Here is a 14,776-nt window from a genome sequence, read left to right as displayed (position 1 = left end):
ATTTCACTGCGCCTATAAATTGTGACATTCAAAGTTCACCTTTCTCATTTTGACATGGTAGATATATGTTCCACCAATAAAAGACATGAAGGAAAAAGTCACAGGAAGACCATGTATGTTCCATTTGAAAGATGGCCCTACTCCAGTATACTGTACAGCAAACAGAAGGAGCTACTCAGAGCTACTCAGCTCTGCTGCTTCAGCACAAGCTAAGCCAGAGTCAGTGCATTGAAGACTGGATGTGGCTGTATCCTAATAAAACTTTATTCATATTTACCAAAATTTTAATCTCATATACCCTTCACATTTTAAACTATTATCATTTTGATTTTCTCATCATTTAAAAATGTAAAAACTGTGCTTGTTACAATCTATATGAGAACAGAGGAATGCTCACACTGGCTTGTAAGCCATGGTGGCCAACCCTGATTCAGGATTTGATTTTAAGAATTTAGTATTTGCTTGCTTAATTTCATTTTTAAACTTTTTTCACTGGATTTTCTAGAAACATGTAATTAAGGAACAGAGAATTCTTTGAGAGGAGACATTCTTCTGTTGGAGTTGCCATGCACGGCAGAGTATCCGTTCTTAACAAATGCAGCAAAGCATACTGTACGCCCTACTTGTGTAAATCAAGAGGAACTTGGTATTGCCTTGGAGTCTCCACTTTAAAAACACAAGATCATATTCACTACAGTTAGACATGTCATGGGAGTGGTGGGCTTCCAAACTATCCTTTAGTTGTTTCATTCCTGTGGGAAAACATACTTCCAAACATGGGCATCATATTACCAGATGCCCTCTAAATTTATCGACCCTCAACATTGCCATTCTCAAAATGCCCTAGTTTCCATTTCTTCTCTGTGTTATTCAGGGTGTCACCGGAAGCCCAGGAAGAACAGGACTGACTGGATCCCCAGGTCCTCGTGGAGGAAAGGGCTCATCCGGCCTACCAGGAAGCCCTGGTGTTCCAGGACCAAAGGTACTTTCTTATCGTGTATGTTAGGTAGGACAAGCCACCTGTTCTACCCTGCATATTCTGTCTAGATCATGGCTGAGCATGTTTTAATAAAATCTGGTTGATAGAAAAACCACATTAAGATAAAGAAAAGTATGTGGCCTACGCATGTCTATTTCACATGGTAGCCAACAGGCATGCTATCAGAGGATAACCCACTAACAAAGAACTAGTAGTGTTTCCAAATGCTCCTTTTTTCCCCTTGTTTCTAGTTCTCCTTCTCTTCTCTGTCATCTGCCTTCTACAGTAGAGAAATGGAATTTACTTCTAGATGCAGACTTTCTCAAATACACTCTTATTCCTCTAAAGCTGAATATAACCATTCAATGAGCTGCAAATAGAACCACTCAACAAGCATTCAATAAACCTAATAGTGGAGCCAACCATCATTCAGATTGGTAAAACTGAAACGATACTCATGGTAAAACCATGGTCTGACCCTCAGGTAACTGCTCTCTTTCTGGTGCCATCATCTCTGGAAGACAGGGACAACAGAGCAAAATGATCACTTACCCACAGAACACCTTCTACCTCACATAATACTTCCTACACACTACGATGTCAACCCTTCCTTCTTCTTTCCACACATGTACTACCCCAGTCCCTGGAATTTTCTTTTCTTATATCCATACTTTTTGTTTATTATAATAAAAGTTTGCTTGTGGGAAAAGGTGGAAACAATGAAGCTGATGTATTAACATCCCCAATGCCTTATACTCTTCTGAAAGTGGATATTTGTATTTCACTAATATATTTATAGGTTCTGAGGTTTAAAAAAAAAATCACCTGTCTTTGTTTGGTCTGTAGGGTGAACAAGGGCTATCTGGTCAACCTGGAATTCCAGGTAAAAGAGGTCAACGAGGATCACAAGGTGACCAAGGACTACATGGAGAGCCTGGTCTGAAAGGGCAGCCTGTATGTGTCAACTCTGAAATCATCAAGCACTGATTTCACAGATCAGGCCACCACTGTTCAGTAACAATTCTCCTGTCTGTTTGCCTTGCAGGGAGAACATGGTGATCAAGGTTTGAGAGGTTTCCAGGGATTCCCAGGCCCCAGAGTATGTGTGTATATGTTCTGATAATCTTATGTGTATCTAGGGAAAAAAGAGAAGTGTTGAAATCATCAACATGTAGTCTATGACCCGAACTTTTCTTTAATCTTGAAAATCTTTATTGGTATACCTATGTGTTTGAGTTTCGCAAATGCTAATTCCAAAACCTCTATAATTGCTGAACTTAGTGAGGCAGGAAGATTACAGTTCAAGGCAAGCCTGGGATATATGAGACCTTATATGAAAAAAATAAATAAAACTCAAAATAAGCACTTGCCACACAAGTCTTGGGTTCTGATACCCAGAATCTACATCAAAGCTAGTCAAGTATCTCAGTCTTTTTCAGTCCCAGCACCCACTGTGAGAAGATGGCAGGCAGGGAGAAGGGAATTTCGTGCTGGCCAGCTAGCATGGCTAATGCAGCAAGAGACCTTGTGACAAACACAGTGTAAGATGACGCCAATGATGCCTGTCCTCTAACCCTCCAACTCCCCACAATGCTCTCTTTGCCATCTATCTATCTATCTATCTATCTATCTATCTATCTATCTATCTATCTTTGCTATCTATCTATCTATCTACCTACCTACCTATCTATCATCTCTATCTCACACACACACACACACATGCACTTGATAAAACAATATTTTCTATAATCATATGTCCCATTAATTTTCTTTTATGGTTGTCTTTTGTTCCCATTTTAAGAAGTATTTTTAGAAACTTTCTGGACTGGTGAAAGGCACTTCATTTGTAAGATATCTGTGAAAGACTAAAGCAGGTTTTCTTTTTTTCATTGTATTTCTAGGGTCCGGAGGGGGATGCTGGTATTGTTGGAATTGCAGGCCCTAAAGGTCCTATTGGGCAGAGAGTAAGTATAGAGTCATCCTGTCACCCAAGACCTCTGCTTATTTGCTTATTGCAGGACTTTAAATTAATATACTTCACATTAATAAGTTAACAAAGTGATTTGCAAGACAGAAACTCGTAACAGCCCCTGCAAGATCCATCCTTTTACAGCTCATAAATTAGTTTAAGCAAAATACCACAATAGACCACCCACACTTCTCAGTTCTTATTTTAAAAAATCATCAGAATAGCTGTGAAGAATGGACAGCATATCTGTTAACAAAATATCAAAAACATAAAGCAGTCTTATGTCTTGCACAGTAACACAACCAGCGTCCAAACGCCACCCACCTGGAGAAGGCTTGCCTCTGACCAGAACTCTTAAGGCCGCACTTGACAGCTCTTTCCCCAAAGCTGATTTTTTTTCTGCTCAGGATCAAGTATCCCAAGAGAGTGGTGCGAATTGCCAAAAGAGTTCTGAAAATCAAAGGCTAGCAAATGTCATTTAGCAGTTTAATGCCTAGAGTTGCAGAATGTAGAAGATGGAGATGAGCCAGGCTGGGTCCTGGCCAGTGTTAGTTACGCTTTGTTACAGTTTTTATTAATCATGCAGTCATAATGAGGGATGGTCTATAAAATGGAAATGAAACAAAACAACCATTCTAAACTGAGAATGGTGATTTGGTTGTTGTCACAGCAGCTGCTAGGGCTAGGAAGACAGGAAAGGAAGGAGAAAAACATTTCAAATGCAGCAGGAAAGACCCCTGAAGAGCTTTGTAATTCCAACCGCTGTCTTGCTCAAAGTAGTGAATGAGATCAGTTTCTTTTTTTATTAATTTATTTTTTACATTCCAATCTCCTCTCTCCTCTCCTCCGGTTCTCCTCCGTTCTACCATCTGCTCCACAGAGAGAGTAAGGCCCCCCCTAGGAAGTCTAAGTTTGTCCCATCAACTCATTGAGGCAGGACCAAGGCACCTCTCCACGCCACTCCCCTGTGTCTCATCTGCACAGGTAGAATGGGCTCCACTAAGTCAGTTTGTGTGCATTAGTGTTAAGTCTTGGACCCACTGCCAGTGACCTCATATATTGTCCCAATCACACCATTGTCACCTATATTAAGGGAGTCAAGTTCAGGCTTATGCAGGTTTTTAAACTTCTACACCTCTTCCTAATACCATCAATAAATTATTTTCAATAAAACAAAGAGCAGCATTGTTGTGGGAATTGCTCACTTGGAGACCTGCCTCAACACTTCCGCAGGTATCAGTTTGTTGATTATTTTCACCATTTCTAAGGAACCAAGGAAAGTGAGTGCTGTTATATAAAGTGTAATTTCTGATTATCCCGCAAGTGTGATATATACAAATAGACGACTATAAAATAAATGTTGCTTCTGTGGCCTGGTCAGAATCTGGCTGCTGTCCTCAGCAGGGTTCCATGGAGTGTTGAGACTCTGGGCTGGGCCAGGACTTTGTGGGGCAAAGTCCAGTTACTTTTGTTGCCTCACTGATAGTAAACTTCGTGTAAAGAGCTCACAACTAGTCATTCATGAGCAAGAATTAGAATAAGAGAGTGTCTGGGACACTCCTGTGTGGGAGACAAGTAAAAAGCCCTAACATGTTAGAACAGGGGGAGGGAGAGGGGTTACTAGTGTTCCGTCTGTGTCCCTTATGTCATTTCATTCCAATTAAAATTTTATGAGAGATACTGTCACCCTACTTTGCAGCTGGGGAACCAAGTCTGGAAAACATTTCCAAGACCATGGTATGCTAGGGTGACAGCAGAGGAGGAGTTTGCTCCCTGCCTGAGTGGCCAAACCACGTGCTACAGGGCTGGTCACCAAAGCTGGGGCTTCAGAGTGCACAGTGGGCAGTCATGGCCTCAAGTCTGCTTCCCAATCCAAAATCAAGAAATGTTTGAAGACTAAGTAAGAGTACTTAAACTAGAAAATTCAGGATTTTATTGCACTCCATTCCAAAAACACCCTGACATAGACAACTGATACCTGCCATTAAAATCATAGTGTGATGTTTTTGAACATTTAGATTAATAATTGTCAATGCTTCCAGTCTGTTTTCTACCATTAAAATCTAGTGTGATGTGCTTGAACATTTAGATAAATAACTGTCAAAGCTTCCAGTCTGTCGATGTTTTCTTCTACTGTCAATCTATACCTTACTATTCTTCTAACAAATTATTACTTGGGAGAATTACATCATAATTAATTAGACTAAAGTTTTCTCAACAGCCACTGAGTCCAAAGCAGTGATTCTCAACCTGTGGGTCACTTGTGAAAATATTTACATTACAATTCATAACAGTAGCAAGATTACAGGTATGAAATAGCAATGAAAATGATTTTATGGTTGGGGGCCACCACAGCATGAGGGACTTATTAAAGGGTCACAGCATTAGGAAGATTGAGAACCACTGGTCTAGAGGCTATACTGAATTAAAATAAGTTTCTTGGTTCAATTATCGATCTTTGAAATTTGCATACCATATTTACAAATTATCTCTTAAAGTTTTCGATGTTTAAAAAGTGACCCCAACTCCTTTCATCTGTCGAGTGGTTTCTCTTTTTGCAGGTTCATTCAATATTAGAGCTGTCGGACATTGGACCACATTACATTAGATTTAAATTGACAGAATTGTCTTTACCTCTTCATTTTCTGAAAAAAAAAAGAGAGAGAGAAAGAAAGCTGTTAGGTATTTAAGTTGCATATTCCCTACTAACCAGAAAGATTAGTTTGCTGTCAGTGGAAGTGAAATTTGATGGGAAGAAAAAAACCAAAATAAGTATTTTCTATTCATCAAAAATGGCAGTATATATACATACTTAGAAAGGAATGAACTAGCTATCCAGCTCTTCCAGGGATATCGCCATAATCGACAGACTAGTCTTCAAGTACCTTTCCTGTCTGACTCTGCAGTGGCCATGTCTCACAGAGGAATCTTCAGCTTGTTTGGTCACATGAGATTCCATCTGAGCCCTGTGCTTTCTGCCATGCCTCCCAGAACTGGGACATCTGTCCCTTCAGTATCTGTACATACGCTCATTTAAAAATGTGTTCATTATCTACCACCCCTGCGTAAAGCAATTTCATTTGTTATGTAACGCTCTACATACAAAATGCATTCTTGGACTTCTCACCACATGAACATTCTGATTTTGATTTTTATTGGTTAGAAATAACAATTTACAGCTCTCTTGATAGGAAGGGGCAATTGTATCAAATGTCAACTGTATAATTGCCAAAATAACTGTAATTAATGCTAATATTATAATGTATTACAACAAAAACTACTTAGCAATAGCTATTTTACCATAGCACAAGTTTTCTAGGTTTTCTTTTTCAATTATTTGAAGAATGAGACTGACTTTTTCTTAGAGACTGACTCTTTCTCTACCCCAATAGGGAAACACTGGTCCTCTTGGCAGAGAAGGTATCATCGGCCCAACAGGTGGAACTGTAAGTTTGTTACATCATAGCTCTTTTATTCTGTTCTTGTTGTTAACCACCTTTTAGAATTCCTAATTCTAGGAAACTCCATAAAGAATCAGCCTGTGTATTTTGGAAACAAAGGTTAAAAAGAAGACACTCATTTTCTTCTGGAAGGCAATTCTTAAGGGTCGTAGAGTAAGAGAAGGTTTAAGTAGTGGAGGTACTTCCAGCCTAAGAAAAAGAAAATCCACTGAGCCAGGAGAGCAGTAAGCATGGGAGCAGTCACTAAAGCTATAAAACTGAGTGCAGTTCCAAAGGAAAGAACACAAGAAGCTAAATGAGTTCCGATGGCCAAGATTGAAGTACCCACTGTATGGGGGCTAGAGAGATGGCTCAGAGGTTAGGAGCACTAGCTGTTCTTCCAGAGGTCCTGAGTTCAATTCCCAGCAACCACATGGTGGCTCACAACCATCTGTTATGAGATCTAGAGCCCTCTTCTGGTGTGCAGATATACATGGAAGCAGAATGTTGTATACATAATAAATAAATAAAATCTAAAAAAAAATGATGAATTAAAAAAAAATACCCACTGTAAACAGAGAAAAATGTTGGTAAAATGAGCAAGAAAACCAGAATAGTGCAAGGTTAAACAGGATGGTCTTGAGAAAGGAGTGGTCGCCACTCTCTCCAAGTGCAGGTCACACTGAAAGATGACTATGAAATATGCAATGATAGCTTTTCAAAACTTCCTGTTGTGTCCCCTACAGCTTTTGCCTTGCTTCGTTTCCCATGACAACGCTTCTCAAATTGTTACAACAAATGGTTGAAGCCCACATTATTTCCATTCAACAGATAAAGTTTGCAGGGTTCATCTAGTTAGTCACGGGTAAAGGAGCCAGTGAGTTACACGGCTGATGTCTCCACCCATCCATCTGTGTCTGGGGTGGTCTCAGAGTCAGCATATTGCCAGAACTGTAAGAAATTTATCTGTAAAGCAACCATGAAATAAGACAATGACTGAAACAGTGTGGTGGGGCCTAATGCAGAACTGATAAGTCATACACAAAGGGACACAATAAGGTCACATTGAGACTGGAAAAACCGGCATGCATTCATTCCTTTGGAGGAAGCCATATTTTGAAGCATTTGAAAGTGCTATGTGTAGACATTTAAAATTGAAAATGGAATGCCTCAAGTGTTAAGGAGAGCTCTTTGATAAATTTAGAGAATTCACCACTAAAGTTACTGGAGTTTATTCAAAAGAAATAAAATGTGTAACTCATTCTCTTGGCTTCCAACGTTTGCTACTCAGAGCTGCATAAAACTGTAGGTGGGAGGGTTCTCACAGTTCAGTGGGTGGTTCTTCAGCACACACTGTTCTGATTAAGGAGTGATTGTTCTCCTCTCTAAAAAATGTGAAATGGTATTGGTCAAAGAAAATGTGATAAAGAAACGTCTCAATTAAAATATCTCACTGTGTTTTGTTTATCCAATAGTTGTTAAAGGTCATTGTGCTATTCACCATGCACATCAAATTTCTCTTCAAATTTTTTCCATGTTCTGTTTTTTTCCACTCCAAGAAGAAAAGTCCATTATATGAAACAATCATCTGAGAGTCACACACAAATATTGTGAGGGGAAATAGGTAGGGGGAGAGGCAACAATGGATTTCTCTTCCAAAATGGAAAACAATGAGAGTGCAAAATTATCATAACAGAATGCTTGGTAGGAGAAGGAAAGAAGCTGCTCGATGTAGCAGAGGAGAGGGCAGAATTAGATATGCAAGCGCATTGTGATTTAATTGTTACAAAAAGGGCTGCAAGTAGTGGGAATATGGACGCAAACTGGCTCGTAGTGAGTACAGCAGTAAGGATGAAGGACTTCAGATTTGGTTAGTTTTTGTTGTTGTTGTTCTGTTTTTGTTTTTTGTTTTTGTTTTTTTAAGTTAGCCATCTACAGTGTTGAGAACACCCTCAAGTGTTAGGTACTTCTGATGTCTAATTGGCTAGCATTTGGTCATAAGGCTACTCCTACACTGGTGGCAGGAAAGAAGATGGAATTATTTGGGAACCATTAGTGTTGAAAAGACTTTGTCATCCCATTTCACCATAAAAATTAAAAAAAAAAAACACCAGATAAGGTTAACATGAAACACAGAACAGAAAAATCATTTAAAAAATCATCTAGAAAGCTAAAGTATAGCTACAGGTTGAGAAGATCTTCTAAATGAGACGAGAAGGCTAAAATCTTTTTTTTTTTTTTTTTGATGCAAACTACACGAAGCTTTATTGTTGATTAACGAGCTAACCCCAAGATAGCTCGGGTCTTTTATCCACCAGTCATGGCAGATGGCTAGGAAAGACAGCTCAAAGCGGCTGCATAGAGATTTTATAGGGCAGCATAAGGGGAGTGTCTAGGGGCACGCACAGGCTCAGGATTGGTGTGCCTCCAGGCTTGGAGGATTTGCCCTGTATTGATTGGTCAACTGGTTGTTATGGCCCATAGGCCCTCCCAGGGTGGTTGCTATGCTCTGCGCATCATTGCTGTGCACTTGTCCGTAAAGCACACCCAGAGCTGTAAAGCATAGCGCCACCAGCTAACTTCTGATCGGTTCCTTGCCACGAGGCAGGCATCTGACCTCCTAGTGACTAAGACAAGGTCAGGCAAGCACGTGTTAGGCTGTTATGGCTGCCAAAATGGGGAGCTGGTCCCTTCATTCCCCCATTTTCTTTTTTGGAGATTCCAATCATGGAATTTCTCTCTCTCCAGCATCCCCATCAGGGAGTGAGAGGTATTGGCATCCCTAAAATCTTTTTTTTTAAAGCATACTTTAAAATTGAATTCTTAGATTTAACATGGGAAAATTATTCCCAAAAATGATTTTAAAAGCTAGTGTGACATAGCTAAAAGTGCTCTCCATGTGACCCGGACAACATGAGCTCAGTCCCCAGGTCCCACAGTGGAAGAAAAGAACTCACTCCTGGGGTTAGTCCTCTGACTTCACATGTGACCCACAATGCACCGCAATAAGTAAAATTAAAGAGGGATGGAAGGTGAACATGAAAGAGAAGAAAGTGATGGCTTTAGAAACAAGGATTTTGAAAGCAAAGAAAAAACGAAGGAACTGAAAGAATTTCCTTTCCAAATTCTTTAGTGAATGGTTGTCAGACAACTGTTTTGACTGCTCTACCTGAGTAACAGTCCTGTTGTCCCAGCCTCACGGCACAGTGGAGCTTGGAGTGGTGAGCAGAGCATAACCCTCCAGTACGGTTTGCTTTGTGTTTCTTTGTGGGGAGCTTTTCATTACTTAGGAAATCTATACTGCAAATGAATTAACATCTTCCTAGACAGTGAGACTGAAATATAAAATGGCATGTTTCTGAGTGCAACCGCTGCTGCATTAAAACACGCAAGGCCCATAGCACTTAACTACCATCGTTTTTTCCTCTTTTTCAGGGACCCAGAGGTGAAAAAGGCTTTAGAGGTGAAACTGTAAGTTTAACTGAATAATGAAATCTGTGATTGCAGCAGCCCCTATCTCTAGGAGATAATCCCCAGGGAATCAAAGGCTGTATTAGATTTGCTCCCTATCATGCCTCTGATATTTGTGGGCTCAAAATCAAATTATAGTTGTGGAGAAGTAGAAATAACCCATACGGTATATTCCAATGGGATCTGATAAGTCCTAAATGTGTTTAAGGACCTGCCAATCGTATTCTTCCTGGATCCTGTGTACAGGAGAGCGTTTGCCTGGCCAGGCGTGAAAGAGACGGGTGTTCTCCAGTGCCAAGCGACCCCTGCCAGGTCTCATTAGGCACACATGCTATACCCAGCCAGCAGGGGAGGCTGCAAGGGAATCAAAGCATCAGCTTGTTGGTGCTATTTTGAGATAGACTCTTGCTGTGTTGCCCAGGCCAACTTCAGAATTTTACTCCTCCTATCTCCTCTTCCTGAGGGCAGGGATGGCAGACATACATTCTCTTTTCTAAAGAATTCTTGTTGTGTGGGTGTTCGGTATACAAATCGGTGATGTGAGTTGTATGTACTGATAGTAAAAGGCTATCAACATGAAGCAAATGAGTACATCCACAACTTGACACAAGTACCATTGTCTGGTCGGGTTTTGCCACAGAGCGATTCATGCTGACCAGAGGTGGGCATCCCCCAGGAGAAGGCAGCAGGTGTGGGGTGAAGGATTATGCTAATTAGCTGAAAGGAGACTGTAGACTTTTCCCAATAGACAATATTACAGGAAGCTCGAGCACACTCATGTTTGGAGTCTAGTCCCCTGGTTGAGTAGAAATGGGAATGAAAACACAGGGGTTGGCGCTATCTCATTTCCCATAGCTCTCTGGTGCTGTGTGCCTGGCTTATCCTAAGTACGGGGCTAGATCATAAGCTCCCATGAGGTCAAGAAACCTCAAGAGCCTATGGTGACTTCACAATGAAGGAATGTTATAAGCATCTCGTGTGAAAACAAATGACTTGCTCTGACAGGTTGAAAACTCAATGAGTTATGACTGTAATCTTAGATTTCTGATAGAAATATGGCATGCAAAGTAAACAACTTAGGGACCAGGAAGGCCATCCTTTTCAAAATGAAACCTAGACAGAGTTGAAGCCTCTCACATTGCTAAAGGTTCCAAAAACCAGGCCCTGGGAGGTCCTATGAAGACCAGGTGAGGTCACTGCGATGTTTAGACCTCGCAGGCTGATGGCTTCTCTCTCCTATTCTTTCTACAGCTTCCTCACTTTCTGACTCTTGTCCCTGGTACCACTATGCTGTACTTTAAACCCCTCTGCTTCTGTTCCTCCTGACATTTCTATTTAAAGGTCATTTGCATAGGCTGGACTTGCTGCCCCCACCCCTGGATGAAAACTTAGTACAATGCCTGTCGCCCAAACCTTAATTCTTTTTCTCAGAGGCCTCTTATCACAAAGCCTTTTCCCAACTAGCCTATTATATTAGTTTCTTACACACTATGTGTCTAAAGTGTGTGGCAGAAACAACTTAGGAAGGGAAGATTTGATTTAGTGACCGTTTCCCAGCGCCCGGTCCATGACCGTTTGGCCCCACACATGTGAGCAGAGCTCATGTCTGCAGGAACATATGATGGAGATAGCTGCCGTGTTCACATCACGCCAGACAGGAGACAAAGCTGAAAATCTCAGCACTTTCTGGTCTTCACCTTTTATTTCTTCTATCCCACTGGCCCTAACCCCTTCAGGGCCAGTCAATCATCTCTGATTAAACCCTTACAGATGTGTCCAAAGTTGGGTCTCAAATTCCTACATGCCAGTGAAGATCAACCATTACACCTCTCTGTAAAAGCAATGTCCCCACCTTCCTGAAACTCTTTGTCTTTCTTATCCGAGTCCCTTGCTGCCTGCTGTATGGCATTTGGTCTTTCGTTCAGGATGCCTCCCTCACTGGACCATAACCACCATAGAACATGCTTTTGGTTGTGGTTTTGGTTTTGTTTTAATGTTTGTTTTCATGATAGGACTCCAATCCCTGGCAGCATCTGTCTTACAGTTTCCACTCAATAGATAGTGAATTTAATATATAAATATATATATGTGTGTGTGTGTGTGTGTGTGTGTATACTTGGTTTTGTCAAGGTCTCTCCGTGTTGCCCTGGCTGTCCTGGAACTCACTCTATAGACCCAGCTGGCCTCAAACTCAAGAGTTCTGCCTGCCTCTGCCTCCTGAGTGCTGGGAATAAAGGTGCATGCCACCACCACCATCTGGCAGGTAGTGATTTTAAATGAACAGTAAATGAGAGTGACTATGGAGATAAATTGAAATGACTTATTTTTAAGTATTATCTCTGTTTCTGTGATCAGCTTCCTGAGAACGGGCTCCAGGAAGACATTATGCACATTTAACGTCATCTTTGTTACCACTGTCTAATACTGCTACCATCTTTGATAGCATGTAGTCCCTGATCAATAGTCCCTGGTCCATAATGAGAACACAATAAACATTAACTAAAGGAGCTGGACTTCAGCCTGAGCCAACAAGGACTCATCTGATGTAACAGTGAGTCGAGCACAAGGTGCTTTCACAAGTTCCTGTCACAGAAGGCTTACCAGCCATCTCCTGGAGTTACTGGACTAACATTCTTGCTCTGACTGGAATTGGTGGGGATGCATTTAAGTCTCCGCCAGATCTCAGAAGTGTGATGCCTCATAAATGGAAAATAAGTAAACCCCCTACAAAAGCCATAAATGGAAAATAAGTAAACCCCCTACAAAAGCCATAAATGGAAAATAAGTAAACCCCGTACAAAAGCAGTAACAAAGGCATAGAGTACAAAATTGACCTCAGTTCCCACCTCATCCATCCTCCACCCCTGACAGACACTGTCTGCCTGCATCACCAGGCCTCCACCCCTGACAGACACTGTCTGCCTGCATCACCAGGCCTCCACCCCTGACAGACACAGTCTGCCTGCATCACCAGGCCTCCACCCCTGACACTGCCTGTATCACCATGCTATCACCCCTGGCTCTGCACATCTTTTCACTGACTCCGCCTTTCTCCTACCCCAATCCATTCTCCACATGTGAGCCGCGGGAATGTTGTTAAGGTACAAACCAGACTGTCTGGCTGCCGTCTTTGACCTTCCCTGACCTATGCACTCAGAAGAAACTCTCACTCCTCCTCGTGGCAGAAAAGCCCTGTGTGGTTAGCTGTTCCCACTCCAGTCTCGAGATGTAGTGCCCCCGCTAGTGGCTGTCACTTCCTTCTGTCCTGTCGCTCAGGATCCCTGACCTGCATATCACAATATCCGCATCGCTGCTCAGCTAACACCATGGAGACAGGATGCCTTCGCCATAGATTTGGACTTCTTACTCCAGAAGCTTCCCACTTCCTGCAGCATAACTTTATAGATTCCAGAACTGGTTAGAGATGAGTCCTTTCCGCCAGTAGGACACCATTTCTGGACAACTGTGTAAGAGATTTCTTCTCTGTTCTATACTTGGTCCTTGTCTGGCTGCTATGGGTTTTCTTTTTAAAGCCCAGGACTCACATATATATTCTCTAAGCAGCTCCAGATTAGGGCATCCTAAGAAACCTGCTCACAGGCAGTAAGTGGGAATTTACCTTTCCCCCTAATTTCAAAACTCTTGTGTTTCTTGTAAATTAATTTTTTGAAAGAATTCCTGACTTCACTAGGATTCTAAAACACTTTTAGGGCACAATTGCTTTGAGGAGAAATTTAAGGAGCATTTGTCAAAAATAATAGAATACAGCTATTTTTAAAGTAAAATATTGGCTTGCACCAAAAATAACATTCTCTTGTCTCTCTGATTTTGACAGAACATCACAACTTAAAACAGCTTGAAAGCCACAGAAGTAGGAAAAATGTAGAGAGCAATTCACCATAAATTTTAGGAAGGCTGCTTCATTTTTATAGTATGTTATGATAAGATAAAAATCAATATCATGTTGAATTTCACTGACATTTTCTCAACTACTTTAATATGGCTTGACAGCCTTCAGGTATCAGAATTATTGCCTCCAATTTGGCTTACACAATATGAGAATATTAGTATTTGGAAGCATCCTATATTTTAAATTTAAGAGTTTAAAATATGGAGGTGTATTTTCGTTCCTAGATAGCATAATTATTCAAATGAAAATAAATCAGCTCCTTTGATTCAACTACAAATTCCCTTATAGTCATACCAACTTCAAAATTGAAACCTTTAGCTTACACTCATGGGTGTAACCCCTCTCTCCCATTAAAAAAAAAAAAGACAAGAAATAATTTTTAAAGGCTTGAAAACCACAATTCTCACATTTTCTCTCTCTTTTGTCCTGTGTGTGTGTGTGTGTGTGTGTGTGTGTGTGTGTGTGTGTGTGTGTTTAAAGTTAAAACCTTAAATAGAGCCTTAAGCATGCTAGACAAGACACTGTGCTAGGTCTTCAGTCTGAAATCCTCGCTGTCTTTTTTTTTTTTTTTTTTTTTTTTTTTTTTTGGTTTTTCGAGACAGGGTTTCTCTGTGTAGCTTTGGAGCCTATCCTGGCACTCGCTCTGTAGACCAGGCTGGTCTCGAACTCACAGAGATCTATCTGCCTGCCTCTGCCTCCTGAGTGCTGGGATTAAAGGCATGTACCACCAATGCCCGGCCTCATTCTCGCTATCTTAGTTAGGGTTTTTGTTGCTGTGAAGAGACACCATGACCATGGCATCTCTTGTAAAGAAAAACATTTAACTGAGCTGGCTTACAGTTTCAGAGTCCATTATCCTCATGTCAGGATGTGGCAGGCAGCATGCCAGCAGATAAGTGCTGGAGAAGAAGCTAAGAGGTCTTCTTTCAAATCATCACACTCACTGAGCCTGCTAATTTTCAAATGAGACCTCTGTGACCAGAGTCTATAGGGGTATGCCCAAGAGC

The 14,776-nt window shown here is 41.1% G+C and overlaps 1 protein-coding gene across 1 annotated transcript in view; it reads left to right on the top strand.

Annotated features, from left to right (window-relative positions):
• LOC103158657 (collagen alpha-1(XXIV) chain-like) overlaps positions 1-14,776 on the top strand; it is a 272,066-nt gene that overhangs the window by 224,370 nt on the left and 32,920 nt on the right. Inside the window, exons 48-53 of the mRNA XM_035450688.1 lie at positions 875-982; positions 1,826-1,933; positions 2,025-2,078; positions 2,881-2,943; positions 6,341-6,394; positions 9,824-9,859. Coding sequence (XP_035306579.1) covers positions 875-982; positions 1,826-1,933; positions 2,025-2,078; positions 2,881-2,943; positions 6,341-6,394; positions 9,824-9,859 — 423 coding nt within the window. The remainder of the gene's footprint in view (positions 1-874; positions 983-1,825; positions 1,934-2,024; positions 2,079-2,880; positions 2,944-6,340; positions 6,395-9,823; positions 9,860-14,776) is intronic.

The sequence above is a fragment of the Cricetulus griseus genome, assembly GCF_003668045.3.
Source record: "Cricetulus griseus strain 17A/GY chromosome 1 unlocalized genomic scaffold, alternate assembly CriGri-PICRH-1.0 chr1_0, whole genome shotgun sequence".
NCBI classification, from domain to species: Eukaryota; Metazoa; Chordata; class Mammalia; order Rodentia; family Cricetidae; genus Cricetulus; species Cricetulus griseus.
This window is presented reverse-complemented; position numbering and strand designations above follow the sequence as displayed.